General features: G+C 37.6%; 1 protein-coding gene across 2 annotated transcripts in view; it reads left to right on the plus strand.

Moving 5' to 3' along the window:
• Nucleotides 1-23,440, plus strand: part of PIK3CA (phosphatidylinositol-4,5-bisphosphate 3-kinase catalytic subunit alpha) — a 67,126-nt gene extending 43,686 nt beyond the window's left edge. For both annotated transcript variants that reach the window (XM_024219538.3, XM_024219537.3), the window contains exons 7-21: nt 1,993-2,098; nt 3,574-3,726; nt 3,847-3,981; nt 12,454-12,578; nt 12,947-13,028; nt 13,585-13,749; nt 14,388-14,491; nt 16,384-16,555; nt 16,960-17,066; nt 17,531-17,652; nt 18,393-18,471; nt 19,577-19,747; nt 20,311-20,428; nt 20,645-20,796; nt 21,901-23,440. In XM_024219538.3, the coding sequence (XP_024075306.1) occupies nt 1,993-2,098; nt 3,574-3,726; nt 3,847-3,981; nt 12,454-12,578; nt 12,947-13,028; nt 13,585-13,749; nt 14,388-14,491; nt 16,384-16,555; nt 16,960-17,066; nt 17,531-17,652; nt 18,393-18,471; nt 19,577-19,747; nt 20,311-20,428; nt 20,645-20,796; nt 21,901-22,171 (2,062 nt within the window). In that variant the 3' untranslated portion in view covers nt 22,172-23,440. The remainder of the gene's footprint in view (nt 1-1,992; nt 2,099-3,573; nt 3,727-3,846; nt 3,982-12,453; nt 12,579-12,946; nt 13,029-13,584; nt 13,750-14,387; nt 14,492-16,383; nt 16,556-16,959; nt 17,067-17,530; nt 17,653-18,392; nt 18,472-19,576; nt 19,748-20,310; nt 20,429-20,644; nt 20,797-21,900) is intronic.
• Nucleotides 23,441-27,388: the final 3,948 nt, after the last annotated feature.

Below are 27,388 nucleotides of genomic sequence, written 5' to 3' on the forward strand. Positions count from 1 at the left end.
CATTTGCGAACCATTAAAAATTTTCAAATAGAGAGGCTGACCCCTTTGGAAATCTTAGACTCCCAAGGACCTGCAGACCACAGGTTGAAAACCACTGCTGTAGATTGTTGGCATTTAGTAAATACAAATACCAAATTTGTAGCGAAACTTAACCTTAAGAAAAAAACACAATATTTTATCATACCCGGGAAAAGGAAGTGTACATCAGGGAGAAGAGTGAGGAGACACTGGTTTTTACTAAATGTAAAACTGACCAGTGGTGTATGACAGTTTTTCATTCATTTACTTCCTCTTAGGGTTTATATCCTCAGAATTGAATTTTTTTTTCTTCCATTTGTCTGTGACAGTACTTCCTCTACATCTTGGAAGGGGAGGGGGATTTCTTCAGAGAGCGTCTATTTACATATTAGTAAGACTACGTTTTAGTCATGGGTATTTTCAGTAAAAGTCACAGATAAGTCATGGGCAGTAAACAAAAATTCATGGCCCGTGACCTGTCCATGACTTTTACTAAAAATACCAGTGCATAAAACTTGTGAGGAGGGGTAGGGGGGTAAGTGCTGCCTGGGGGCCCTGCGGGTGCTGGGGGAGGGCAGCCTGGCTGCTGGGGGGGGGGCAGCCCAGGACCCCTGCTGGTGCTGGGGGGGCATAGGTGGTGGCGCACAGGCTGGGACCCCCGCTAGTGTTGGGGCGGGGGGGTTGGCAGGGCCGGCAGGCTCCCTACCTGGCTCCACGCCTCCCCCCCCACTCTCCCAGCAACAGCGGAGTTTGGGTGTGGAAGGGGGCAGGGGGTTGAGGCATGGGAAGGGGTGAGGCAGGCTCTGGGTGGCGTTTACCTGGGGGGGCTCCTTGGAAGCGGCGACACCCCCCTCGCTCAGCTGCTAGGCAGAGGCGTGGCCAGGCACCGTCCCAGCTCCTATGGGCCGTGGTTCCTGGCCAATGGGAGCTGCAAAGCCAGCGCTCTGGACGGAGGCAGCATGCAGAGCTGCCTGGCCACGCCTCCGCCTAGCAACTGAGGAAGGGGGACGTCACTGCTCCTGAAGGGCCCCCCCAGGTAAGCACCGCCCAGAGCCCGCCTCACCTCGTCCTGTGCCCCAGCCGCCTGCCCCCCCCCCACACCCAAACTCTGCTGCTGGCGGGGGTGCGGGGGTCCAAGACTGCCCCAGCAGCAGCACGGGCTGCCTGAGCTGCCCCTGAGCCAGGCGCACCGTCCGCTGCAGAAGTCACGGAGGTCACAGAAAGTCACGGAATCCCGTGACCTCCATGACAAACCCGCAGCCTTACATATTAGTTATATCCTGTTCTGACGTGCTTAAATTTTTTTGCTCGACTTAAGCCTACTAAAGTGCTTAAAAATGCGTGGCTCTATATTGTAATGTAACTATAAATATGGCATTGTTTGTTTCCGAATTATCCCAATACTGAGTTTACAAGTAGAAACACATATTTTCAACTAACTACCTCTTGTAACTCAAACTGGGCTCTGAGAGTCAAGCCAACTTCTTTACTTTGTATGCATCTTCATGAATAGTTAAAGATTTTGCAGGCCAAATTAAATCCTCAATAACAACTATGCAAGCCCATGTCTTCAGACTAGGCCTACGTTGACAATTACAGTCAGGGAGTCTGTGCAAGTGTTGATTAAATTTGGTAAACAATTCTATTGAAGAGCTGCCCAAGAAGGAATAAAATCCAGCTCACTTTCTCGGAGCGACATTGGTTCTGCAGGGCTAACCAGAGTAAAAAGCAATAAAGACTTTGGTGACTAAAAGCAGTAGACGTGACTGAATACATGCAGGAGGCTGATCTGCTCAATCAGAAAGTGCCATTTTGATGATGATGCTCTTCTAGAGTAGAAATATATATTTAATATGCTTGGAGGAGGAACAAACTCTGATTTTTCCATATCGTTTTGTGCCTATTTACTAACTAAAGTGTACTGAGTTTTATCTGTTTTAACCTGGTTTTTATTTTACTTTTAAAATCCCACAGATGGAATGAATGGCTGTCATATGACATGTACATTCCTGATCTCCCACGTGCTGCTCGGCTTTGCCTTTCCATCTGCTCTGTTAAGGGCAGAAAGGGTGCTAAGGAGGTAAAATATTTAATAATTTTAATAGTTCTAATGTGTTGTTAGATAAAACTCCAGGCAGGCAAGTTTGGGAAGAACAGTTGGCCAACACTTCAATAGAAGTTGGTCTTACCAAAATCTTTTATTTTCTTGAATTTTTATTTGATTAAAATATCACCCAAGATGTATAGAAACTTCTCTTAACTTTGACTACAAATAAATTTTTTTGTTACCTGATATATTTGTTGTATATTATCCATGCAGCACTAATTGTGGTCTGTATTGTTGAACAGAAAGGGTTAGGCCGAAATTTTCAAACGTGGGTGCCTAAAGTTAGGTTCCTCAAGCCATTCTTAGGTGCCTAAAAAATACAGGTGTGTGAGAAGGTGCTGAGCATTTGTATCTCCTTTTGACTTAAATGGGAGTTGGGGTTGCTAAGCAATTTGAAAAAAATCAGCAAGCTTTACTGAGGTGCCTAAAATGTGGGTTTTGGATCCTAACTTTAAGCATCGAGGCTCAAAAACTTTGGTCTTAAGTGTGTGTGTGGGTGTGTTCTGATGTACTATCCGTTTTTTATGTTAGTTTGTGAGTATATAAGACTTTGCATTTTTGTGCAGTTTAAAATCCTTGAAAGACTTACTTGAGGAAAAAATCCTGGTAGGCAGCTGTAACTGTTTAGATTGTGTTCTTTGAAATGATTGTCACAGCAGCTGACAAGACAGAGGTTTGAAGTCTCACAGGGAAAATATGCTACAGCTGTCATAATTTGCTCTCTGCTAACCTACATATTTGATAATCCATACTTTCACACACACTGTCTCTCCACATTTGACAGTAAGGATTTAATAGCAGAGACATAGTGCTGTAATGTCTCATGACAAATCTTATATGTTCTGTAATATATTGTGTAAATTAAGTATTATCACAAATAATTAAAACTAGATTTGTCAAAATGAACAGAGTACAACTTGCGATGTAATTCTTGCCTTTTAATTGTTTGCTTTGCTCTTTTTGATAACTTAAAAAATTGATTAATTACGGTAATACATTATTTATTCTTAATAGCAAGGTTCTACTACACTATTTTCCTTAATCCAGCTGACACCTGATATCCAAACAAGATTGCCTGAAAAAAGTATTGAGAAATATTTGATTCAGCGTGCATGCACATGACTTTCATGCGTATGTGGTGGTGGTGTTTTCTTGGTTAGAAAACTTAGAAATCAAGATATAACAAACAAGCAAGTCAAAAATGTAGGAAAAATAGTGGCTGTTAACTATGCTGGCTTTCATTTTGATAAATTATATTTCTGGTTTCCCATAGTGTCAATGCACTACAATACAAATAGTGTTTTGATCTACTTTATAATTGTGTGATTCCATAGTTCAGTTTTTCAAAAATCTTTTTCCTCCTCCCTTTATTCCTTGAAATCCAATATTGTACTATAACTTGATCACTCTTCACTCTCATTTATTAATGATCATTTGATCTTTTTAAGGAACACTGCCCATTGGCTTGGGGAAATATAAACATGTTTGATTATACAGACACTCTTGTGTCTGGGAAAATGGCTTTGAATCTGTGGCCTGTGCCTCATGGGCTGGAAGATCTGCTAAATCCTATTGGCGTTACTGGGTCAAATCCAAATAAGGTAAATTGATGCTTATATTCTAATTTCAGCCTTAGTAACACACATCTACTTGTTCAGATTATAGTGATTTCTAATTTATAATTTGTTTCAGAACAATCATGAAAATTCTTTTTTCCTCAGGAAACTCCATGTTTAGAGCTGGAATTTGATTGGTTTAGCAGCCCTGTAAAGTTTCCAGACATGACAGTGACTGAAGAACATGCCAATTGGACAATATCTCGAGAACTAGGGTTTAACTACAGCCATGCGGGGCTGGTAAGGGGAATTTATTTTCCAGGATTAGATACTAAAACTTTAAAATATTTGCACATTTTGAAGTGCTTTATTTGTGGGGGGAAATATATTTTATATCAAAATACATGAAGCCAAATTTTTTTTTGATAAACACCAGACAAAAAATGGCCAACAGGTTCTGTCTCTTGCAGTAAAACATCTTGATGCTTCACTGATCAACCAAAATCTTTTAAGGATATAACTGTGTCTTACTGTGCAAACCGTTCTGGACTTTTTTCCAGCTTATATAAACAGTTTGTCTAGATGTCTGAACGTTACATTTTTTGCAAAATTAACTTAATAGGGTTAGATTCTCCATCAGTGGCACTATTTCTTTTAATTTTTCCCTCTCTCCCCTCCCTCCCTCCCTCCCACAATTTCTTGTCTGTTGTATATAGGTTTTATCTTTGAAAAATCTTTCTTTTATAGTCTGTAATATGCTCGTAACTTCTTTGGCAATGCTGATCTCTAAGATCTGTGTTCTACCAAACTGCCAAAAGTTAACTTTATTAGCAGTCAGAGATACAGTGTCTTGAGCTGAGCCCCATGCATTCTGCGATTCGGTGGCCTTGAAATTTACCACCAAATCTATCTATTGCTTCAAATGCTGAGCTTCCTTTTTTTATTAAATTATATTTCTAGCCCTGATGATTAAGTAGAAAACCTCAAAAATGTGAATGAAAACCAATTCAATGTTTTCTTCCTGAAACAATAGCTCTTATATGTAAACTCATTCATGTCAAAAGACTGTTGGCACTGAAACCTAAAAATGGTAGTTTAGGTCCAGTTTACTTCAGAATCCCATGGGGCCATGAGTATATGCTATAACCTTAGAAGACTGACGCTAAGTGCTTTTCCAAACCATTCAGACTGTTTTTATTTTGTACATCCGTTTTGTTTTGGCTGGGCCAAACATGAGTGGCGCTGCCACCCCAAGAGCCACGTCGCAATGCCACTCAGTCAAATTTGGCCTGGCTGCCTCCACAAACCTCCCTGAAATTAATTGGAAAATGTTGGTCAGTATGGACTGCACTGTGTCTGCAAACTCTTCAAAATGCTTTCCCCTGCCCACGAGCGCAACCTCGGTCTTGGTTGGGGTCAGCTTCAGCCAGCTGTTCTTTGTCCTTGAGCTGATCTTATCCAAGCACTGGGCCGCCCTAGTGGTAGTGGCATGACCATGTGTGGTGAATGATAAGTAGGGCTCTGTGTTGTCTAGATATTGCAGTCTCCTTCTGTTACCATTACTGGCCAAAGTTTCAAACGTAGGTGCGTAGAGTTATGTGCGCTTCACCTTCTTTAAAACAAGCACACACAATTCAGACTTGGGTGTCATATTTTGCACATAAATAAGGAATAAATTGTCTTTAAGACGCAGTCCTGAATAAGAGGGGAAAGGGTAATATAGGCACAGTGCCCGTGGGAGCATCAGGTTCAGGGTGAATAGAAATCAGTGATTTCTTTTGGAAAAACTAAAACATTATTTTTATTTAAATCAGGTATTTTTTTATTTTATTTAAATTGTTTTTTAAAAATAACTCTTTAAAATGAAATCTGAATGTAATACAAAATATGTTAAATCCTAAACTTCTTATAATCTCTTAAAACATTTTAAATGAGAAATAAATATGCTGAATCCATGAGCCTCTACTAAAAAAGCTGCTTTTTTATGAAGAATGAAAATGGGGAAAAAAATCTAACTTTTGAGATCAAGCTTTAGGAATATGGCACAGTAGGTCATGTACTGTATTAAGAGCTTATTTTGTTTAATAAAAATAAATTGTATATGCTGTTTGTTTAATTAAATTCTAGTTGCTATCCTAATGCAGCTTGACACAAATCATGAGCAAAAAATTAATTAGCTAGTAAATAGGCAATATATCATTCACCATTTTCTAATATGCTAAACATATACAATTAATCAGAATCTGAAAATATTAAGCTATATAAGTGCTTAAATAAAACTGTTATAATTTACCAAATCTAGTTCTATTTAGTTGTAAATCAGCATGTTTTAATGGTTATATCAACCAATGAGAATGCACCTTTCTTTAGAAAATAGTTGAAGTACAAATGGAAAAGTTGATTAAAATTGATTATTTAAATTGCCTTGATTTAAATCATTCCACTCTGATCAGGTGTCACTGAAGCTGAGGGTATGTCTTCACTACCGGCCGGATCGGCGGGCAGCGATCGATCCAGCGGGGATCGATTTATTGCGTCTAGTCTAGACGCGATAAATCGATCCCCGAGCGCTCTCCCGTCGACTCCTGTACTCCAGCTCAGCGAGAGGCACAGGCAGAGTCGACGGGGGAGCAGCAGCAGTCGACTCACCGTAGTGAAGACACCACGGTAAGTCGATCTAAGTACGTCGACTTCAGCTACGTTATACATAGCTGAAGTTGCGTAACTTAGATCGATTCCCCTCCCCCCAGTGTAGACCAGGCCTCAATATTTCCTCTAAGAGCCACAATGCCTCCTTTTCTTCTCTGGAGGAGGAGTAAGTTATGATACCTCTGTATGTGAGACAGCATATATGCATCCCAGCTTGGCTTGTAGCCCTATTGTGGCCTCACAGAGTGGGTAGGAAGCCTCCCACCCCACCCCAATTCCTTTGTGCGGCCATGTTAGTACTAGGCATGATCTAACCCTGAGTGGCCTGATTTTCAGAGAGGTTGAGAAGTTTGAATCTGATTGGAGCAGTGGGTGCTCAGTACCTCTGAGTCAGTTCATTTTATTAGGTGCCTAAATGTGAATTTAGTTGCCTAACTATACAATATTGGCTATCATCACTGTTGTAACTTACATGAAAGAAATAAGTATACAAAGAAATAAAGACACAGTCCCTTCCTTGAAGAGCTTCCTGTTTTTAAATTGTGATCAGAAAGAGGAACGGGAAAGGGAAAGAGGGACAAAGTTGACAAAAAATTAGGGTAACCTGATTGATGTTACTTTATGAACCAAAAGGCATAGCAGTGGGAACAAGAGACAGATTTTGGTGGTAACATAGGAAGAGATGTGACAAGGTTTGATAAGGGCCTGCATGTGAAAGGAGAAGGAAAGGGACAACTTTAAGAGAATACCAAAGTTGTGAGCTTGAGTACCCAAGGGATAGTGGAGTTTTCTGAAACTGGGGAAGAAAGGGTGAAGAAGAAAAGGCAAAGTTTACATGTTTGACAGCCTAGGATTGAGGAAGCAGAAGAAGATACTGAAGAAATAGGAAGAGATGCAATCCTTGATAGATGAGGGGTAGATCTGAGAGTCACTGGCATAGAGGTGATAAGAGATCAGCCTTATGTATGAGGTTGTACAAGGAAAAGAGAAGGGGGGATGAGGCAGACTCTGAAAAACTGCAACAAAGTTGAAGAAGTGCAATGATAAATCAAAGGCAACACTGAAGGAGATTCCATGCAGGTGAAGAACCAGGAAAGAAAGGGCTGTAAGTCCACATAAGATGAAGATAGTTTTGAGAGCTGGGTGGTCAACAGTATTAAAGGTAGCAAAGACTGAAGAGAATGCGTATGGTCCTTAGGATTGGCAAGGGAGAGATCAATAGTGACTATAGTGAGGGGTTTGTAAATTAGTGGTTTCTAAAATGTTCATCTCTACAGTAGCTGAAACCTGTCTAGGTTCTTACTTTGAGCCCATGACTGTGGTACCTTTAAAAATTACAAAGCACTCTCCTGAATGTCCCCATTTCTCTTTCTTCAACGTGAAAGTAATAGTATGCACTAGGTGAGAGTTATGCTTTCAGAATGCTGTAGTTTTCTCCCACCTATAGGACAGATTAGTAGCGGGGGTCCTCTGATAATCACAGATAGACACAAATCTGCTCATTAATTACTAGTCCAATTCGCCTCAGCTGCAGAAGCTGCTTTAAAGTAGGAATGAGGCAGAGTTGCAGGATGGTCATGTGAGAATCTAGAAGTTGAGGGGTGCATATTTGATGCATATTTGTATCTTCTTGATTGAGTGTAAATCTTGAAAGAACAGATGCTTTTTAGTTTTCTAGAGGCTTTCTGGTTTCTTTAAGGCTCAAATATAGCCACCTCAGTACTGTTTCTTCTATCCTTAGCTGAAACTAGAAAATGCAGAGAGGTATAAATTCTGATAGGTTTTTAAAGGCACAACAAAGATGATGTGATACTTTTTGAACTCAGAAATATTCAGGGTTTGTTTTTCAAGGTTAGGTGGGTGTTTATTTCCTGTTGAACCAGCTTGCTCATCCCTATAGTACTCAGGAGCGAGATCATAGCAGTTAGAGGTGGAGAAAGGTGTATTAGCATCCATTTACATGTCAATCCAGTAATGCATCGTGCTACTCATACTCTCTCCTTTTTCTCTGTGTTTTTTTTTTCACACTGCTACCTACCGGTACTAAAACTCTAATAATCTCCTACTTTGTGTCTGCCAAGTATCCTCTTGCTGCTCCTTCTAATCCCTCTTTAAAACATTTTTCATAAAATCTTCCTAAATTTGTCTCATCACTATTGATATCTCCACATCATACCTGTTGTTCCTTATGTTGTCTTACCTGATTTTATCTTGTAAGCTCTTTGGGGCAGGAGCTGTGTATTCTGTAAAGTACCGCGTGTGTTTATGGCTGTATAATAGTAATAATGCCAAGTAACTTGAAAAGAAAACTTTGGACAAGACAATGCATGCTACACAGTCAAGATCCGACACAGGCTTAGAGTTTACCAATTACCAATATACTTGTCAAAAATTTTAAACAAGTTAGTCCCAAATGCTGTGGAAATCACCAGGCCAAGTTACCATAGTGGTGGTCTATAAAACATCTTCTGTTAACATACAAAACAATAGACATGGTTTTTTGTTTAATTTTGAAATGTTTTCACCCACCCCCCCATTGCACTTTTAACCAATAAATTAGTAGAAATATTTAAGATCAGGCATAGATACTGTTATAATGGAGCATTTATAGATCCATTGTTACTTCAAATATTTCAGAAGCTTTCTCAAATATTAAATGTATATATTATCTACTTTACTGTCCCACACTTCATAGAATTTCAAGTTTTTGATGTTGACCTCAACAGGATAAATGCATTTTCCCACTGGGCTTGACCTAAACCATGAACTTTCTGACCTAATATACAGGTACATTTTGTCTTATGATCCAACATGTGCAAATAGTTTTAAATAATCTTATTTTACAGTGGTATTAAGTGAAGGTCAAGAAAATGTAGGGATTTTTCCAAATTTATAGTGAATTAAAAGCAAATCTAGATTTGAACTGAGCTTCCTGATTCCTAGTCACTTTCTGAAACTTTTATGCTACATTGAATTTACAGGGGGAACTGTCAACTTGAAATCTAGTCAGTTTTGAAAAATAAGTTTCCAGTGCTACCCTTGATCCCCTAAATCCACTTACCAATGTGTCTAGTATGTAAACAAATTTCCTTTTTCCCATTTTCTTTTTTCCCTGCCTGGTTGCTTTTCAACAAATACCCACACAAACAAGAAGGGAAAACTGAATAACTTGTATAGGAAAAAGAGTGAACTAAACAAACAAACTGAAAAATCATTTTTCTGTAATCACTTTAAGTTACAATAATCTTCATTGTTTATAACAGCTGCAGCTATAAAAGGAATGTCAGAAGTGTGGTTTGTCTGATGATGCTTTAACTCTAGACAGTAGCACGTATGCTAGTTCTGTTTCCTTATTTTTAATTTGGCTTTGTTCTACTTGCGACGAGCCTCTACCGGAAGCTAGAGAAATACATGCTTTTAAAAAGTTTTTAATCCTATTTTATAAATAGTACATAAATGTGTGACTTTTTTTATAGGATGGAATATATAGCTTCCCCACTCCTGGCATGAATCCTTTATCCACTAATTTACCTCCCATAATTCTCTCTTGTTTTAGGCTTTTTTTTTTTCATAGCATCTCTTGCCATAACATCAAGTATATATCCCTGTTTTTGATGTCTCTGAGACATTTGGAATAGACATTATTGTGCTTTATCTATTACATGTTCTTTTAAAAAAAACATTTCCACTGGTGGTAGGTATAAAGAATTTGCCTCTTCCCATATCTGACTCCAATTCACTTGCTTCAGAAGCTGCACACATTAAAGTGAACAGGCTAGAGTGGCTGGATTACTAACCAGGTGAGAGATGGGTGGGGAACAAGTCAAGGAGGGATTTTCAGTAGATATGTGCTGCAAGGGAGTGTGGTATGTTCATTCCCTTTGGAAATGCTCATAACTTAATTTAAGCCATTTTTAAATGTCCCCATATAACACCGTGATCCATGCTTTGTGTGAGTAACTATAATAATACAGTAAACAAAAAAAGACATAACTAAAACTGAAGGCAAAGCATAGTACTTCCAGTCTTAAGTATCTATTATGTACCTTTTTTTAAAAGCAGTAGGTAGCAGTAGGCTATAATCTGTCAGCTCCTTCTGCATTAAAGTATTTTATGTACATTTTAAGTCATAATACTCTTTAAAAGACAAAACAATATGTCTGTCTGTCTGTGGGTGATTCTAGTTTGCCTTGTTTCTCAAATGAGAACCAGCCACACTTACAGAAAAATCTTCTTACCAAGATGTTCTAGGTCAGAGGTAGGCAACCTATGGCACGCGTGCCTAAGGCGGCACACGAGCTGATTTTCAGTGGCACTCACACTGTCCGGGTCCTGGCCGGTCCATGGGGCTCTGCATTTTAATTTAATTTTAAATGAAGCTTCTTAAATACTTTAAAAACCTTATTTACTTTACATACAACAATAGTTTAGTTATATATTATAGACTTATAGAAAGAGACCTTCTAAAAACGTTAAAATGTATTACTGGCACGCGAAACCTTAAATTAGAGTGAATAAATGAAGACTCGGCACACCACTTCTGAAAGGTTGCCAACCCCTGTTCTAGGTAGTTCCACAATGATGTTACCCAGTAATCTAGATCTGAAAGAAGGTTTCTGTCAACAAAATGGGAACTTCAGACAAAATTTAGTTTTTAATGCATGTTTCACATGGCAAAGAGGCTTACCTCTTCACTTTTCTTTTTGCCATATTTTATAACTATGCATCCTGAAGATCTCAAAATGTGAATTCATATTTAAAGATGTGTGCAGCTGAATAAAATTAGATGTTTCTGGAGCATTTCAGCTTCTGACAAATAAATGGCAAAAATGATAGCACTTAGAAATAGAGCTGGATGAATAACTGATTTTTCAGTTTGCTGGTTGTACCAAAAAAATTGGGAGAAATTTTGTTCTGAGTTGACCCAAAACTTTGTCTAAAAAAGTTCAAAATAAAAAAAAAATGTGGCTTTTTTTTCTGTTAAACTTAATTGAAGTTTATTTAATCAGTTGTTTTGAATCCAAAAATCAATCAATCCAAAATCTTTTATTTTTAAAATGTCATCATAAAACATATTATTTTTAATTTTTTGGATGTTTTTTCATCTGAAACAATTCAGCAAATTTAACACAGAAAAATCTGTGGTTTTTGGTGGAAACAAGTTTAAGATGAAAAATTTCACTATGCTCTGTGAATTGTGGCTTATGCTAAAGAGCATACCAAAGCTCTATATCACTGAAACCCCTTAGGAATTCTGTCTTTTTACCCTGCAAACCATTCCACACACAAAATATCAGAAGCTCCATTACCCTGGCATCATGATGTAAAACGAAGAAGTTTTACACCAACCATAGACTAAAAGTTACTAAATTATGGGAGAAAGAAAGAAGGGGCCAAGGCGTCATGAGTGACCAAGCTGATTTATTTTATTTTGTATCTATAAAATGCATCTATGTAACAGGCTCTGAGCACATGAAATGACACTAAATGAACTCAATCGCAGGATCCACCCAGCTCCCCAGGGGGTTACTTTGAGTGTCCCTATCCCTTTGGGGAATCTGTTCAGCATTAACGAACACTGGCTTTATAGTCACATTGGAAATCAATTTGAAACTCTCCCTCTGATTTTCAAAGCTTCCTGGACATGTTCCACATTTCCTCTCAGACCTCATATTCACCTATTTTTTTTCCCCACATTCTGCTTCTCCAGTCTTGGCTTTTTCTCTGCCCCCTTGCAGCAGATTTCCTGAATAGTTTGATAAATGGGGATGGGGTTGTCGCTTTCATCTTGTGGTTTATCGGGCTCTTGCTAGAATCTCATTTGATGGTAGTGTGCCAACTGCTATTGTCCCTTCATCCAACTAATTTCTTTGGAATGATATCCCTGCCCATGGTGGTAAGCAGTTACAAAAATCAAAACACTATAAAGCTAGCACTATTTCATCTTTTTTTAAATCTAATACAGAGCTGCACTCAGATTGAAAGAAACAACCAACAGATTTTTAATAATAGAGTATAAATGATGCTACACTATATAAAAATACTATGTTTACATCAGATATGTAGCTTGCATGAGAGCAGAAAAAAGTGTGTGGAAGGATAATGTACCATTTTCTTTTACAGAGTAACAGGCTAGCTAGAGATAATGAATTAAGAGAAAGTGACAAAGAGCAACTCCGTGCAATTTGTACTCGAGACCCTCTGTCTGAAATTACTGAGCAAGAGAAGGACTTCCTTTGGAGCCACAGGTATAAAGAATCATAAAGATGGGGTTCTGGAATTCTCTAAAACACATAATTGACTTGAATTCTGACCTGTTGTTCACTATGTTCCTTGCTATGGTTAGCATTTTAGGAAAGCATATATTACAGTTTTATACGTCTATGGAGGAAAGCTGGTGATAGAAGTAATCATTATGTGCCTCAGTTCTGCAAACTTGTGTGCCTGGACAGATACCTGTGCCATGCAGAGCCCTGCTGACTTCAGTGGGGCTCTACAGGCATAAAGGTAGATAATATTTCAGGATTGAGGACCATAGTCTGCTGTGATCAAAGTAAATCTACTTACTGTTTACCTCTAGTTTGTATATACAAGTTACATTTTTTCTCTTTTACAGACACTATTGTGTAAATACCCCAGAAATTCTACCAAAACTACTTTTGTCTGTTAAATGGAACTCTAGAGATGAAGTAGCCCAGGTAATATACTGCATTCAAGAAACTCTGCTAAAAGACATCATTTTAAACACAGTATTTTGATTTTTAAAAATGATTTTCTTCAACTTGCATGAAAGTGAGCAATCGTTAGTTAGAATATGTTCTGCTCGTGCAACCCATTGGTTGGTGTGTGTTCTGTCCCCCACTGTGCCTGATCCACAGATGATATGGGTCTGTTACAGCTAATGGCTCCAGAGCCAGGCTATTTAGTTCAAGAGACATATGCTTTTCCCTCTAGAGGTCCCTGGTTCAATCCCTGATGTATTGCTGACCAGTGAGTTACACTGGGTTGACGTTACTGACTATGGAATGACTGAGGTTGTAATTCTTACTATAGCCTTTTTAATAGTAGATAAAATGTTTAGCAGGTTGTAGTTTACATCAAGTTAGTCATTTGTGAGATCAAAGAGTAAATTCAATTTTTAAACAGGAAAATGATTGCTGGTCTTACATGGGTCTATTTCACAATTATTGTTTTGTCCATGCAACTGCTTAAAATGTCTGGATTATGTTGGGTTGCTGTTTTTGTTCCACACAGATGTACTGCTTGGTAAAAGACTGGCCTCCAATCAAGCCAGAACAGGCAATGGAGCTTTTGGACTGTAATTACCCTGACCCAATGGTGCGAGCATTCGCAGTTCGGTGTCTGGAGAAGTATTTGACAGATGACAAACTGTCTCAGTACTTAATCCAACTAGTACAGGTACCCTAGCTTGTTCTGTTAAATTAGAGGTTATGTATATTTGTTGTTGACAATTGTTTTTAATTGTTGCTTCTTAAATCTGATGTAGCAAGAAGAAAGAGAAGAAATCTTGACAAACAGTAATTCCCTAGTGATTCTGGGGAGTAGATAATAAATACAGTAGTTGCAACCTTGAAAGATCAAACCTGGTTTATTTTCTGTAAATAGGATATGAGATGTTAGGACCCTGCAAGGAGATACAGAGCTGTACTGCTGATTCACATTGGCAGCCAGACCATTTGTCTTTCTGTAGCATGGACTGGGCAGGTTCCCTGAAGAGGCAATTCTAGAAACCTTAGCAAAATGAGGCTAAAATTTGGTTGGTGTCAGTTAAGTTAACAATAAAGGAAATGTCAGATAGGTGGTAAGTTTGGACCTTATCCAGTGTGTGTACTGTTAGGCAGGGTTGGAACAATACCTGCTAACATTTACGAACTCTAAAATATGAGGGCCAGACATTCTTGAGTTATAAAATCCTTTTCCAGAATGTGGCTCTTTTTTTTTATATAGTATGTTGTCTGGATGTGTATTATCCATGGGAATATTTGCAAAATGAAAGCTACAGTTCCAAATTCTCATTTCTTCTTACCCATAAATAGGTTCTGAAATATGAGCAATATTTGGATAATCTGCTGGTGAGATTTTTACTCAAGAAGGCACTGACCAATCAAAGGATAGGACACTTTTTCTTTTGGCACTTAAAGTAAGTTTGTTTGGGAAGTTTTTTGGGTAATGGTGGGTTTCCACCAAGCTATACCACAGTAGTTAGAGGTATGAAATGTCAGACTAAAATGTCCTTTTTTCTTAAGCTATTACCTACCATAAGTTTTTTGTTTTGTATTTTGTTTTTTGTTTCCTATATAAGCAGCATGACTCCCCAAACAAAATTAGTTCTCAAATCTGTAGTCAGTTTAGGTGTCTAGAAGTTTGGAAAGATACAGAAGATAATAAACTACCTTTTTTTTTTTTTTTTTTTTTTTTCTTTTTTTTTTCCTGGTAGTAGCCAGCATTGTATCTAAGGTAGGAATGTTATGCTCAGTCACTGAAGAGAACTGAATTCCTTCTCTGATGGGCTGAGGGTATAAATTTAGGGCCCCATACTCCCTCAATCCATAATAGATCTCCTACTGTTCTCAGTGGAAGGTTTATACAAAGATCAATAACTTTTAATTATTATTTATTTATTCAGGACCTCGTTATTGCATTTAGTATCACTAAGAAAGTATGCTCCCCTTTAAGAGCACCATTCTTCATTGGTCTTCCTCCTTTAGCCTCTCTTCTGTTTCTTTCAATCTTTCCTGTCCTCCAGTTAATGTTTACTGAAGCAGTCACTCTGGCTTTACTCTATACTTATTCTGTTCCTATGGTTAGACCTTTGTTGTTGCACTATATCCTACTTAGTCCTGCCATGAGTGCAGGGGACTGGACTAGATGACTCTCAAGGTCCCTTCCAGTCCTATGATGCTATGTCATGATCATTGTTCCACTTTGTCTTTCTACTTAAATCACTGCTGAAAGTGTAATGAAAAGTTTAAAAAATAGGTGGTGCATGATGTTGAAATTTAAATTAAGATTGCTGAGGAGTTAGTAACTGGATATGTACAGTGTGATTATCAGCAAATTCCACATGAACATAGCCACTGTAGATAATTAGCTCATATCTGTTGCTTGCTTTCTAAATTTAAGATATTTCAAATTACTTTTATATGCAAGAGCCTTTTAAAATTGCCTGTTGTGAAGAATGTAGGAATTATATGTATTTATGAATATTTTTTATATATATACACACCATGTGGGTTTTGAAGTTACTGTGCTGCTGGCAAAAGAGTAACTACGTTAAATCAGCCATAGTTAACTTACTTCTCTAGGAACCAAAAGTTAATGGTTGAGTGTAGACAATCCCGATGGACAGTTCTCAAATGGACAGTGGAGCTGATAATTCCTTGGAGGTTTACCTCCACTAATGTGGAATTGGGTTGACAGGCCCCATTGCAGGGGAGTGCAAGAGCTCCACCTGACACCCTTAGAGTTTCAATGCAGGAACTTTCAAACAGAGAGATTGAATGTAGTTGAAAAGCTGAGCTTCTGAGTCATAGAGATAGAGGGTCTGCAGAGAAGCAGGCAGTAACTCGGTCCCTGGGAAAACAGGAAGGGTGTCAAGGCTAAATTAGGCCTACTTGGTTGCATGAGGTAAATGCTATGTTTGGGCAAGACTGTATGCTTTTGTTATTTTTAAACATTTTCTCTCTGCTTGTTATGTTCCTGTGGATGGATAAATCATACTGTTTTGAACAAGCTGTTCTGTCCCTGTGTTTAGCAGGGGATCACAGCTCACAGAGTGGGGTATATAGCAGAGACCAAAACCAGTTGGACCTGCTGAGGTAATATGGGGGGTAAGCAGGAGGCGCTGTTGCCTGGTCTGTTCAGTCTAAAAGTGGGCTGAATTGTGGAATTCCATTCTGAGAGAAGTGCAACTGTAGGCCTGTCTCTTGGAAATGGTGCCCACTGAGAGAAAGGGCACAGGGACAGCATCAGCCCTAAACAGTATTACCTGAAAATGTTCTTCTTTTACCTGAAAATGTTCTCTTTTGATAGGTCTGAAATGCACAATAAAAATGTAAGCCAGAGATTTGGTTTACTTTTGGAGTCCTACTGTCGAGCATGTGGGATGTACCTAAAACATTTGAGCAGGCAGGTGGAGGCTATGGAGAAACTGATAAACCTCACAGATATTCTCAAGCAGGAGAAGAAGGATGAGACACAAAAGGTATTACTGTTATCAGAATACAAGAATTAAGTATGTTTAAAAGTAGTTTAATAAGAATTGGGTCTTTATTTGGTTAGTTAAAACAGTGTGGTATTGTTTACTCCAGTAAATAATAAAATTCCTTACCAGGTGTTGGAGATATTTTTACTGTACCCACTGTTGTTGGCCAGTTGAGTAGGTCATTTAAATAGAAGTTATGTCATACAACTATTCTCAGGTAATATAAAAATAATGCTTCAGTTCTGGTGATATGTGGCTAATGTGGGATTGTTGGTTGTTTTTTTTTTTTTTTAACACTTGCATTACACAAAATTACAGCTTAAATCAAAATTAAAACCCAGCATGTATGTACATCTTTCTCATATAATCAAAAAGCTCTCAAATTAAATGTGATTACCGTTCAGGTACAGATGAAGTTTCTTGTTGAACAAATGAGGCGGCCAGATTTCATGGATGCTTTACAAGGCTTTATTTCTCCTCTTAACCCTGCTCATCAGCTGGGAAATCTCAGGTATGTTTTTCGCTTTTGGAATTTATCAAAATATTTAATTAGACCATTTTTCTGACATTAGTGCATCTTGGAAAAGATTTTAAAATTTGCAAATGTACTAAGAAAATTGTATAGTGGATACTTTTTTTTAACCTTAAGCCAGTAGCATCAATAAAACAACTTTAAATGACCAGAATAATGCTTGCAATTTTTGTGAGGAACCTTATTATTTGGCCAGAAGTGATGCTGCCTGAAGATTATATACAGCCAGTTCCCTTCTCAGGCAGCACAAGTTAGTGCACTTCTTGCTTTAAGTTTAAGACTCATGAATGAAAATTGGTTAACTGTCCATCTCGGCCCATCCAGTGTCATATCAGCCATAAGTGTTGGGGGAAGGAAAGGTGAAGAGAGCAGGAATATTACAAAAACACCATTCACTAATGTCAACAATATACTTATTTAGAAGAAATCTTATCTTTTTGTAGGCTTGAGGAGTGCAGGATTATGTCCTCTGCAAAAAGGCCACTGTGGTTGAACTGGGAAAACCCAGATATTATGTCTGAACTGTTGTTTCAAAACAATGAGATCATCTTTAAAAATGGAGATGGTAAGGGCACAAAATACATACATATCCTGGTTAACATATTCCAGAGAGTTGTGTGTTTATACATAAACGTCTCTTCTCATACCTTGCCTGTTGACTTTAAATTTTTTTCTAAATAATTTGTAGAATACATGTTAAAGAAATAAACATACCTTGTTTGGCTTTGCTAATTAGAGTTTCTAGAGAAATAGGCATGTAAAAAATGGACAAACACATGCACAGTATTTTTGTAGCTGTGCTCCTAGGCCATTCTTTTTCAAACACTCATTCTCTCTTTTATAACAATATTTTGAACTGTTTTTTCCTCTTAGAACATGACTCGTGTACGCACTGTACTTTCTGTAGTATTGAAACTGATTTGTCTAATATTTTCGTACGCTTACCACAGTATTATTTAACTGTAATACTATTCAAATTTTAAAATGCTTTAGAATATTTGCTCTAATTTGTAAAGCCATGTTTGATATCTATCTCATTAATCCAGGCAGATTTTAAAGTTGTATCTTAATAATTGGTCTTGAAACTACCCCAACTCTTTTACATTAATTCTTAAACCTTAAAGGTTGCTTTTGACTTCTGCATAATGATAATACATTTTAGAGAACATACCTTTAGTGAAATACACAACCTACTGTCCTGGTCTAAAATATATTGGAAAAAACTAAATAAAATGGCATGTTACAAAAAGCTTTCGTGCTGATCTTATAAAATCCACAGCATCTGTATGTACTTGAATATTTCAGATTTACGCCAGGACATGCTGACACTTCAGATCATTCGAATTATGGAAAACATCTGGCAAAATCAGGGTCTTGATCTACGGTAAGCAACAGAGAGTATTCTCAAGTGCCATTCTTAATGTTTTCTGTTGAACTTATTCACTACAGCTGGTTCCCTTCCTTTTCCATGAAAAACAATTGTAATACTTAAAATGATTTGTAAGCATGTTTCTGTATGTTATACTGTAACTTTTATAGCTTCAAGATATCCAAAATATTGGGGTCTATAAACTGATCAGTGCCTTATGTGAAAATGTATTTTGGTGGCCTCAGTCCAGTTCCAAGGAAAGGCCATCAGTAAGACTAGCTTAAGACCAGCATTGCTGCAGTTCATGGGTTTCCATTACAATTTTATAATATTGTCAGGTAATAGCTCTGGAAATGTATTTTTAAAATTGCATGTGGGGGGTTTCTTAAAGTAGGCTTTACTTAAGCATTATTCTGTATTATGCGTTTCTGGTAGCACTCAGGTTGTGCTGAATGTTCCCTTTCTGAAAGTCTGAAGACTGTCCTGCCCTTAATATTAAAGTCTGAAGATCTGTACAGAAATCTGTCTTGATAAATCCCCCTACATTCTGAAAGTTCCATTAATGATTATTGATAATATTCATAGATTCATAGATTCTAGGACTGGAAGGGACCTCGAGAGGTCATCGAGTCCAGTCCCCTGCCCGCATGGCAGGACCAAATACTGTCTAGACCATCCCTGATAGACATTTATCTAACCTACTCTTAAATATCTCCAGAGATGGAGATTCCACAACCTCCCTAGGCAATTTATTCCAGTGTTTAACCACCCTGACAGTTAAGAACTTTTTCAGAGGTATTGGGGAAACCATTAGTAATTTTCAGCTTAAATCTTTTCCCAGTATAAAACTAGGAAATAAATTGCCAGATGCAGTGGCCACAGAGTCAGGCACATTATTGAACTCTAACATTCTTGCACACGTTTTTCTCAACACTTCTGATGATACAGCTGTAGGGTTTTCAAATGTATTTTCAGCAGAACCCTATGAAGTAAATCCAATAATAGATGGTATTGATCTGACTAAGGTTACTAACCAGAACATGTATATTTTGTATTGTTTAAAATGCTTTCTGTCTGAAAACTTGCTCTTTATAAAAAAAAAATAATTTTTTTCTTCCAGGATGTTGCCTTATGGCTGTTTGTCTATTGGTGATTGTGTGGGACTTATTGAGGTGGTGAGAAGCTCTCACACAATTATGCAGATTCAGTGTAAAGGTGGTCTAAAGGGCGCATTGCAGTTCAACAGCCACACCTTACATCAGTGGCTCAAGGACAAAAACAAAGGAGAAATGTGAGGTTTTTACTTTTCATTTACTTATTCTCCTTTTTAATTTACCTGTTTGTTTTTGTTTTTTTGATGGAGGCCTCAAAACAGAAATATTTCATGCCCCCCTTCTTGAATGGGAAACTAAGTCATACAGCGATACTCTACACCTGGTATTTTTGCTGTCCATAGTTCTCATCTTGAGGTTAAGGCATTGTGTGATATTTTTGTGACAATGCAGCAGTTGGCAAAAAATTGTCCATTTAAGATATACACTTGCACAAATATATGGTTTAAATCTGAATTTGCATTGGTAGCTTATCAGTGAAAATTTCTTTTCTATGTCTTTAAAAAAGTTGCTCTAAAGTTTATTATTTTTTGATCTTACTACAGTTATTATTGTATTCCAAGAATGCTGAATCTCTACCTAGCTTTTTGATTCAGTTCAATGATAAAATCCAAGTACTCTTGATTTGCATGGCTTCGTTAAGCTAGTATACACATATCCTTCATTACATGCATGTTGTTTCTGCACTTCTGTGGTGTTAGAACTTCAGAAGAATAATGCCTCCAGTGTTTGTTTTCAACAGGTATGATGCAGCTATTGATTTGTTTACACGCTCTTGCGCTGGCTATTGTGTTGCTACCTTCATATTGGGAATTGGTGATCGTCACAATAGTAACATCATGGTGAAAGATGACGGACAAGTAAGATACTATTTTGCAAAAACCTCTCTCTAAAAATATTCGCTTATGTAATATGTCATCTTCCATTTGTCTGATGTATAGACACTAATTGTATGGCATATTGCTGTTTGGATCACAAAATCCATGCAAAAACTAGATGAACTGATGTTACTATGAAAGCTGTTTAAATAAGCAAAATAATTTTAAAATGTGTAACCATTTTCTCCCTCTTTAAAGCTGTTTCACATTGATTTTGGACACTTCCTGGATCACAAGAAGAAAAAATTTGGTTACAAACGAGAGCGTGTGCCATTTGTCTTAACGCAAGATTTCTTAATAGTGATTAGTAAAGGAGCCCAAGAATGTACCAAAACAAGGGAATTTGAAAGGTAAGCCATTTTTTTAATTGAGCAGTTATTTCACATAAATGAAAATATTTAATCAGTTTTTGTATATATTTGGGTATATCTTGTAGCAAAATATCTTTTAGATATAATAAAGAACCACTGATCTTTAATACTTTGGCCTATTACCTGAATCAAGCTATGTGCTATAAGACCCTGTATAGGTACATGTAGAGTTTAATGTAACAAAGAAACATAATGCAGGCATCCGATTTTACATTAATTTCAGTTGTGGGACACAAATCTTTCAAATTGTCCACCCAGGATAGATCTTTGTATGGTTCTCAGCACTCAAGTCTTGTGGGCCTGATCCTTCAAGGTGCTGATCCACAGTTCCCACTGACTATGCTGGATCAGACACATACATAACCACTTAAGGATACTTGATTTAAAAATGTAATTTTACTCAAGTGTTAGAACTACAACTGTCCTTGGTAAATTTTACTGGTGATGAGCAATTTTGTTTTAATGCTTAAAATATGTATTCTTCTTAGACTTGCGTAACTCAAATGGCTCAGTGGATTTCCTTAAACATCCCTAAATAATTCACCTTTTGAGAAAGCTTATGAACTGAAAATAGGGCTTTAGAAGCGAAGGCCTGTCTCCAATTTACCTGGTATCAATTAGTCACTGAAAAATCACTTGAAAATTAACCTAATCTAAGGGCAAATCTACACTACAGCGCTATATCGGTGCAGCTGCACTGATATAGATGCACCACTACAGCGACTCTCCCGTCGGAATAGCACTGGTGTGGACAGTGCAAAACTTGCGTTGCTGGGGCGGAGGTGCTTTTTCACACCCCTGAGCAATGTAAGTTAGATCGACTTAACCAGTAGCATAAACTTTCCCTAAGTGGAGGACATTTAGGAAGATGATACAATGAAGAAATTTTTCCAGTGCCATTGTGGCATTTACATTATATTAAAAAAAAAATAATAAAAATAAAAACACCCCACAGAGTTGGCCTCTCAAACTTTTATAGTGGCCCACCTGCCTCGCATCTTCTGTTGCCTCCAAAAAATGAAAGTTGTTGTGGTTCCAATAGCACCTATCTTGAACCAACCAACTCTTGTCTTTCTTTTCAAGATTTCAGGAGATGTGTTATAAGGCTTACTTAGCAATTCGGCAGCATGCCAATCTCTTCATAAATCTCTTCTCCATGATGCTTGGCTCAGGAATGCCAGAATTACAGTCTTTTGATGATATTGCATACATTCGAAAGACACTTGCACTGGACAAAAGTGAACAAGAAGCTCTAGAATATTTCATGAAGCAGATGAATGATGCTCATCATGGTGGCTGGACAACGAAAATGGACTGGATCTTCCACACAATAAAGCAGCATGCCTTGAACTGAAATGAAAGTGAAGAATTTAAAAAACTGATAGCCCACTTATGGGTGCTACACTGCACTGTTAATATTTGTCAGCAGCAAAGACTGGTTGCATTGGAATTGCACAAACCACAGACGGCATTAGAATTTACAGCAAGAGCAGAGATGAAATATCCAGACGGTCAAAAAAAAAAGGGGGGTTCGGATAGCACTAAAACTGTACACTTCAAAATTAAGCTTTCATGTGATGTGCAATTTCATATTATGCCTTAAACTCAAAAAGGTAAACTTGAAAGATTGGCAGGGTTTTTTTTGTTTCCTTTTAATTTGGATAATTTGGGAAAAGGAAAATCATGCTATCATCAAAAATAGTCCATCACATATTACAGTAGGTCTAGTATCACTTTAAAGATTATGTAGGGTTTCAAAGAGTTGAAAAGGAAGAAAACTTAGTGTTTTCATGGTTATTTAAATAGTAGGTATAGTGTTGAAACTGAAGGCGTTTTCAGCTCAAAGATTTAAAAGATTAAAGTGAGGGGACAGTTCCTTTTAAATTTAGTCAGAGGCATAATATATTTTGGTTTTAATTGAACCTTTGACTTCTGGATCTGTCATCTGCGCCATTTTGAAAGAAGTAGGAAATAAGCCTACTATGTATGGTATTCTCCTGGACAGTATTTGTAGGGATGAAATTTATAGCTTCACAAAGAAACTCTGGTCCCCACCATCCCAAATGACTGGCTTAGAAATTGAATGGGCAGGATAGGGTTTAGTGCAACAAAACATTGTAGTGTTCACTTTGGGGTTTGATTTAATCTAACTCGAACACAATAGATTTTTTTCACACGTTTTCCAGAGCCTAGCGAAGGGTTAGTTATTAAAATTATTGAAAGATTATTTTTATAAAGGCTATTTATATAATAGGAACTATTAATATATATTCTTTATTTACATGATTTGTCCCATATTCACTCATTTAATTTTGCAACCCAGTTCTCTCTGTCCAAGACTCTCATTGTCCATCATGTGACTGATGGTGTTCAGCTGTACTCATAGGACCAAATTCAACCCTGGTGAAAAAGTATACAAGTACCACTGAAATCAGTGGGAGATATACCCACTTGTGCCAGAGGTGAACTTGGCCCAAGTCTCTTCAAAGAATCTCAGGCAATATTCTTAACATTACTTTGGGCTGGTCTGTAATACCATGGTAAGTTGACCTACATTATGCTACTTTAGTTACGTGAATAACATAACTGAAGTTGACATAGATTAGGTCGACTTATCGCGGTGTCTACACCACGTTGTGTTGATGGGAGATGCCCTCTTGCTGTACCTTGCTCTTTTCAGGGAGCTGGAATACAGGAATCAATGGGAGAGCACTCTGCCAGCGACTTAGTGGGTCTTCACCAGACCCACTAAATCAGCACCGCTGCATCAATTGCAGCATTGCTGATCTACCAGTAAGTGTAGACATGGCCTAAGTGATATGCTGGCTGTTCAAGGAATGTATGGTTAAACTCTCAGCCTCTGGGTCCACCTTTTCTCTCTCTTTCAGTTCTTTGCTGCTCCTTTGAAAGTAGCTGCTTAATCCCTATAACCAACACATGAGAAATAAGTTTGGATTTTCAAAATGATCACCAGCTACTTGCAGCAAACACTTTGGAAAGCTCACAGCATATAGAGCTGCGAAACAAACATTTTATAGCATGCATGCACTTGCACACGTGCTCTGGCTTTTTCATATGCTCTGTGTGAGAATGTGAGAGAAAAATCTAATTGTTGGGCACCAGTTTTTGCAAGTATCAAGACTACCAGAGGTTTTTAGATTGTCCTTATGCACAGCTGCAGGCAGAACTTGGGATTCTGAAACACTTTTTTATAAACTCTTAAATATTTTTGACAATAACTTGCTAAACCCAGGATTCTGAGGATGACATTTACTCCAGTGTTTTAAACTTGTTAGATTCACAGCATTTGAAGTGAATTCCAAAAGTCCAGGAGTTTGAGGCGGATGGGTTTATTCACATGCATGCACACAGACAGACACACGTGTGTGTAGGTGCCCTTCAAAAGAAGTGCAATACCAGATGTAATATAAATGTGCTGACAGTTGGTATTAGAGTATAACTTTATAAGTAAACTGTACTTTGTACAGGCTGTATTTATGAAGTATTGAGTGGTTGGATTCATTTAGCAAATTGTAATACATTAAAAATGTGCAATCAGTTATATTCTAGAAGACATGGATAGCAGTGAATTGGGGATTGTAAAGCCAAGGCTTTTATTTGGTCTTTTAAGACAATTTTGTAGTCATTTGATTCCTAGTTAATTATTAAACACAGAGGTACTAACGCTCATGTGGTAAAACACTTTATGAAAAATGCAAAGATTTGAATGGGGAAATATGGCTAGTCTTATCTCTACTGAACATTTTAGAGCAATCCAGCAGAATTCACATGTCCCTTTGCTCAGATGTGAGTGTTTTCACTCAGTTGTAGTTACACATAAGGGTAGTTATGTTCTAGTATTTATTATTAGGGTACAGTCAACCCACTCTAATGTTCTAGAGTTTTTAAAATTGGGGATTAGTTACAGCAAGAAATTCAGTTAAATTATACAAATCTGAAACCCTGAGGGCGGTAATTCATGATTTAACAGAGAGATACGTGTTACTCAAGTGCCACATTAAGTGCTACATTAATTACCCTTATGATTCCTCTTGTATTGAGACAACATATTGCCCTGTAGAGAGATGCCTTTTAGGACCCAAATTAAAAGGTCCAATCAAGCTTATTGGATTTTATGGGCCTGATTCTCCATATTTTGCACCTTGTGTTAAATGCTGCCATATTAGAATGGTAGTGTTTGCACCCACTTTGCAGCTGTTGTAGGGCTGTGAAGAATCAGGCCCAATATCTTCAAGAGTTACTGCAACCAACCACTGCACAAACTATAAAAGAGTTCTTATGTGCATGCTAGAAGAAAGCAAACTGAGTAGCCAACCCAGGTATACTAGGGCTTGGGGTAACTTTAGAATTAAACAAAATGGAAGCATGGGAAGATAATGGATGGAGGTGTGGGGTTTGAAACAGTTGTTTACAGTAACAAAGTATATTTAAAGAAAAAAAGTTGACCCTAAATATACTAAGCCCTATTCTCCTCTCAGTTACACCAATTTTATATTGATATGAGTCCATTGACTTTAATGAGGTTACTCCTAATTTAGACTGGTGTGTGAGAGAGAATTAAACCCACTATCTCAGCTACAGAAAAAGGATCCTGAATTCATAGGTGACTGAGCTGTAGATTTTGTTAGACTGTTTGGAATTTGATTTTTTTTAAATAGGTTTTTTTTTTTTTACAGTTGACATTTAACCTGAATAGAGGTTTGTTCTTCCCTTTGTTCTGAATACCAGCTGTGCAAACACTAAAATAGTTGATTTTGTGCTTGGACTGAATCTAAGCATCTTGCTCCAGCAAAACTCCCATAGAAGCCTATTGTAGTAGGAGTCTGATCAGAGTCAGGAGCCCAGGATTTGTCCTTACATTTTATTACAAAGCCATTAGGAAAAAGTGACTTAGAGAATATGTATTGAATTGTAAAACAATGTAACTAATTTTTTTTTCCAACTGTGAAACTATACATTTGTTTTAATGACAAAACAGGCTGCTGCTGATTTTTTTTTTCGTTGAAATATATTTGTTTTCCAAAAATTGCAGAAGAAACTCCTGTACTGACTTACATATGCATACTTTTCTGTTCTTAAGGAGTGCATCAGTAGTTTCTTCATGGGTAAAATACCGTCTAACAGTATAATTTAATTTTATAAAAAGCATTTAAACAAAACCAAAATTGTAAGTGGTTTGGCATCTTGTGGAAAAAATATAAACCGCCTAGATATTAAGGGCACTGTCAGAATTATGCAGCATGTAAAGAACTTTGTATTTGATGACCTCTGTGGTTATTTTTTCTCTTGTAAAGTCATCTAAGCCCCATAGTGGTCAGTAGCCCATGTTTGTTAATTTTGGGGACATTTTATTTGCTTTGTCATTTTATAACTGACATGCTCAATATTTGTGCTGAACAATAATTGTGATTTCCTCCTGTTTTTCATGTCTGTACAGGTTACAGAACTAGCTGGACCAGTTTAAAAACAAAAAAGCCACTTGAAATTATGATGTATTGTGAGGTCAGACATCTTTAAAATGCCTCAATTTAAAGAAAACTGTGTGGTATTGGAGATGATTGTGATATGCTGCTTCTAAGGTTTTTTGTTTAAAAATACAACTTCCAAATTTCATTTTTTAAAGGTTTTACTTGAATGAAGAACCACACTTTTTATACAAATACTATACAGCTGTGGACACTGTGTGGCAGATGATTGAAGCCCAATTAATGTTGCAATATATTTCATACCAATAGTGAATTTGTATTTATTTTTTCTTTGGTCAAAGTTGTCTCAGTTTATATAAGGCTCTATCTGTCCAAAATGTTTTGCACTCTGCCATGCTGCAGATGTCATGTTTTTAGGTCTCCACTGATCAGACGAACTAATCAGAAATTGAGCCTACGTGTAGAAACCTTTCGTTTGTGTGCAAGAGCCAGACCTAGTAGAGACTTTGGGCTTCCAGTAATTCTGATGTCCCTTTACACTGGTATAACTCTGGTTTCAATGGAGTTACTCTTAATTCACAGCAGCATATGAGCTATCAGAATTAAGCCCTTCATCTGAAAAAGATTCTTCCGTCTTTGTTTGCCTGTCCATGTAACACATGAAAATTAATTTATTATCTTGCTGAGGCCTGGTCTACACTAGAAAATTTGAGTCATCTTAACTATATCATTCAGGGATGTGAAAAATCCACACTCTGAGCAGCATAGTTAAGCCAACCTAACCCCAGCATAGACAGCACTTGGTGGATGGAAGAATTATTTTGTTGACCTAGGCACCGCCTCTCAGGGAGATGGAGTACCTACACTGACAGGAGAATCCCTCCTGTCAGCATAGGTAATGTCTACACTGAAGCTCTACAGTGGTGCAACTGTGCCTCTATAGCATTCCAAGTGTAGACAAGCCCTGTGAACGTTCCTGATTGCAAGCTGGTGACACTGACTGGCTGGTAAAACGCATATAATTCTAAATACACCTCTACCCCGATATAACGCTGTCCTTGGGAGCCAAAAAAATCTTACCGCGTTATAGGTGAAACCGCGTTATATCGAACTTGCTTTGATCC

This window comes from Terrapene carolina, unplaced genomic scaffold (assembly GCF_002925995.2).
Source record: "Terrapene carolina triunguis isolate 2854851 unplaced genomic scaffold, T_m_triunguis-2.0 Scaffold88, whole genome shotgun sequence".
In the NCBI taxonomy this organism is placed as follows: Eukaryota; Metazoa; Chordata; order Testudines; family Emydidae; genus Terrapene; species Terrapene triunguis.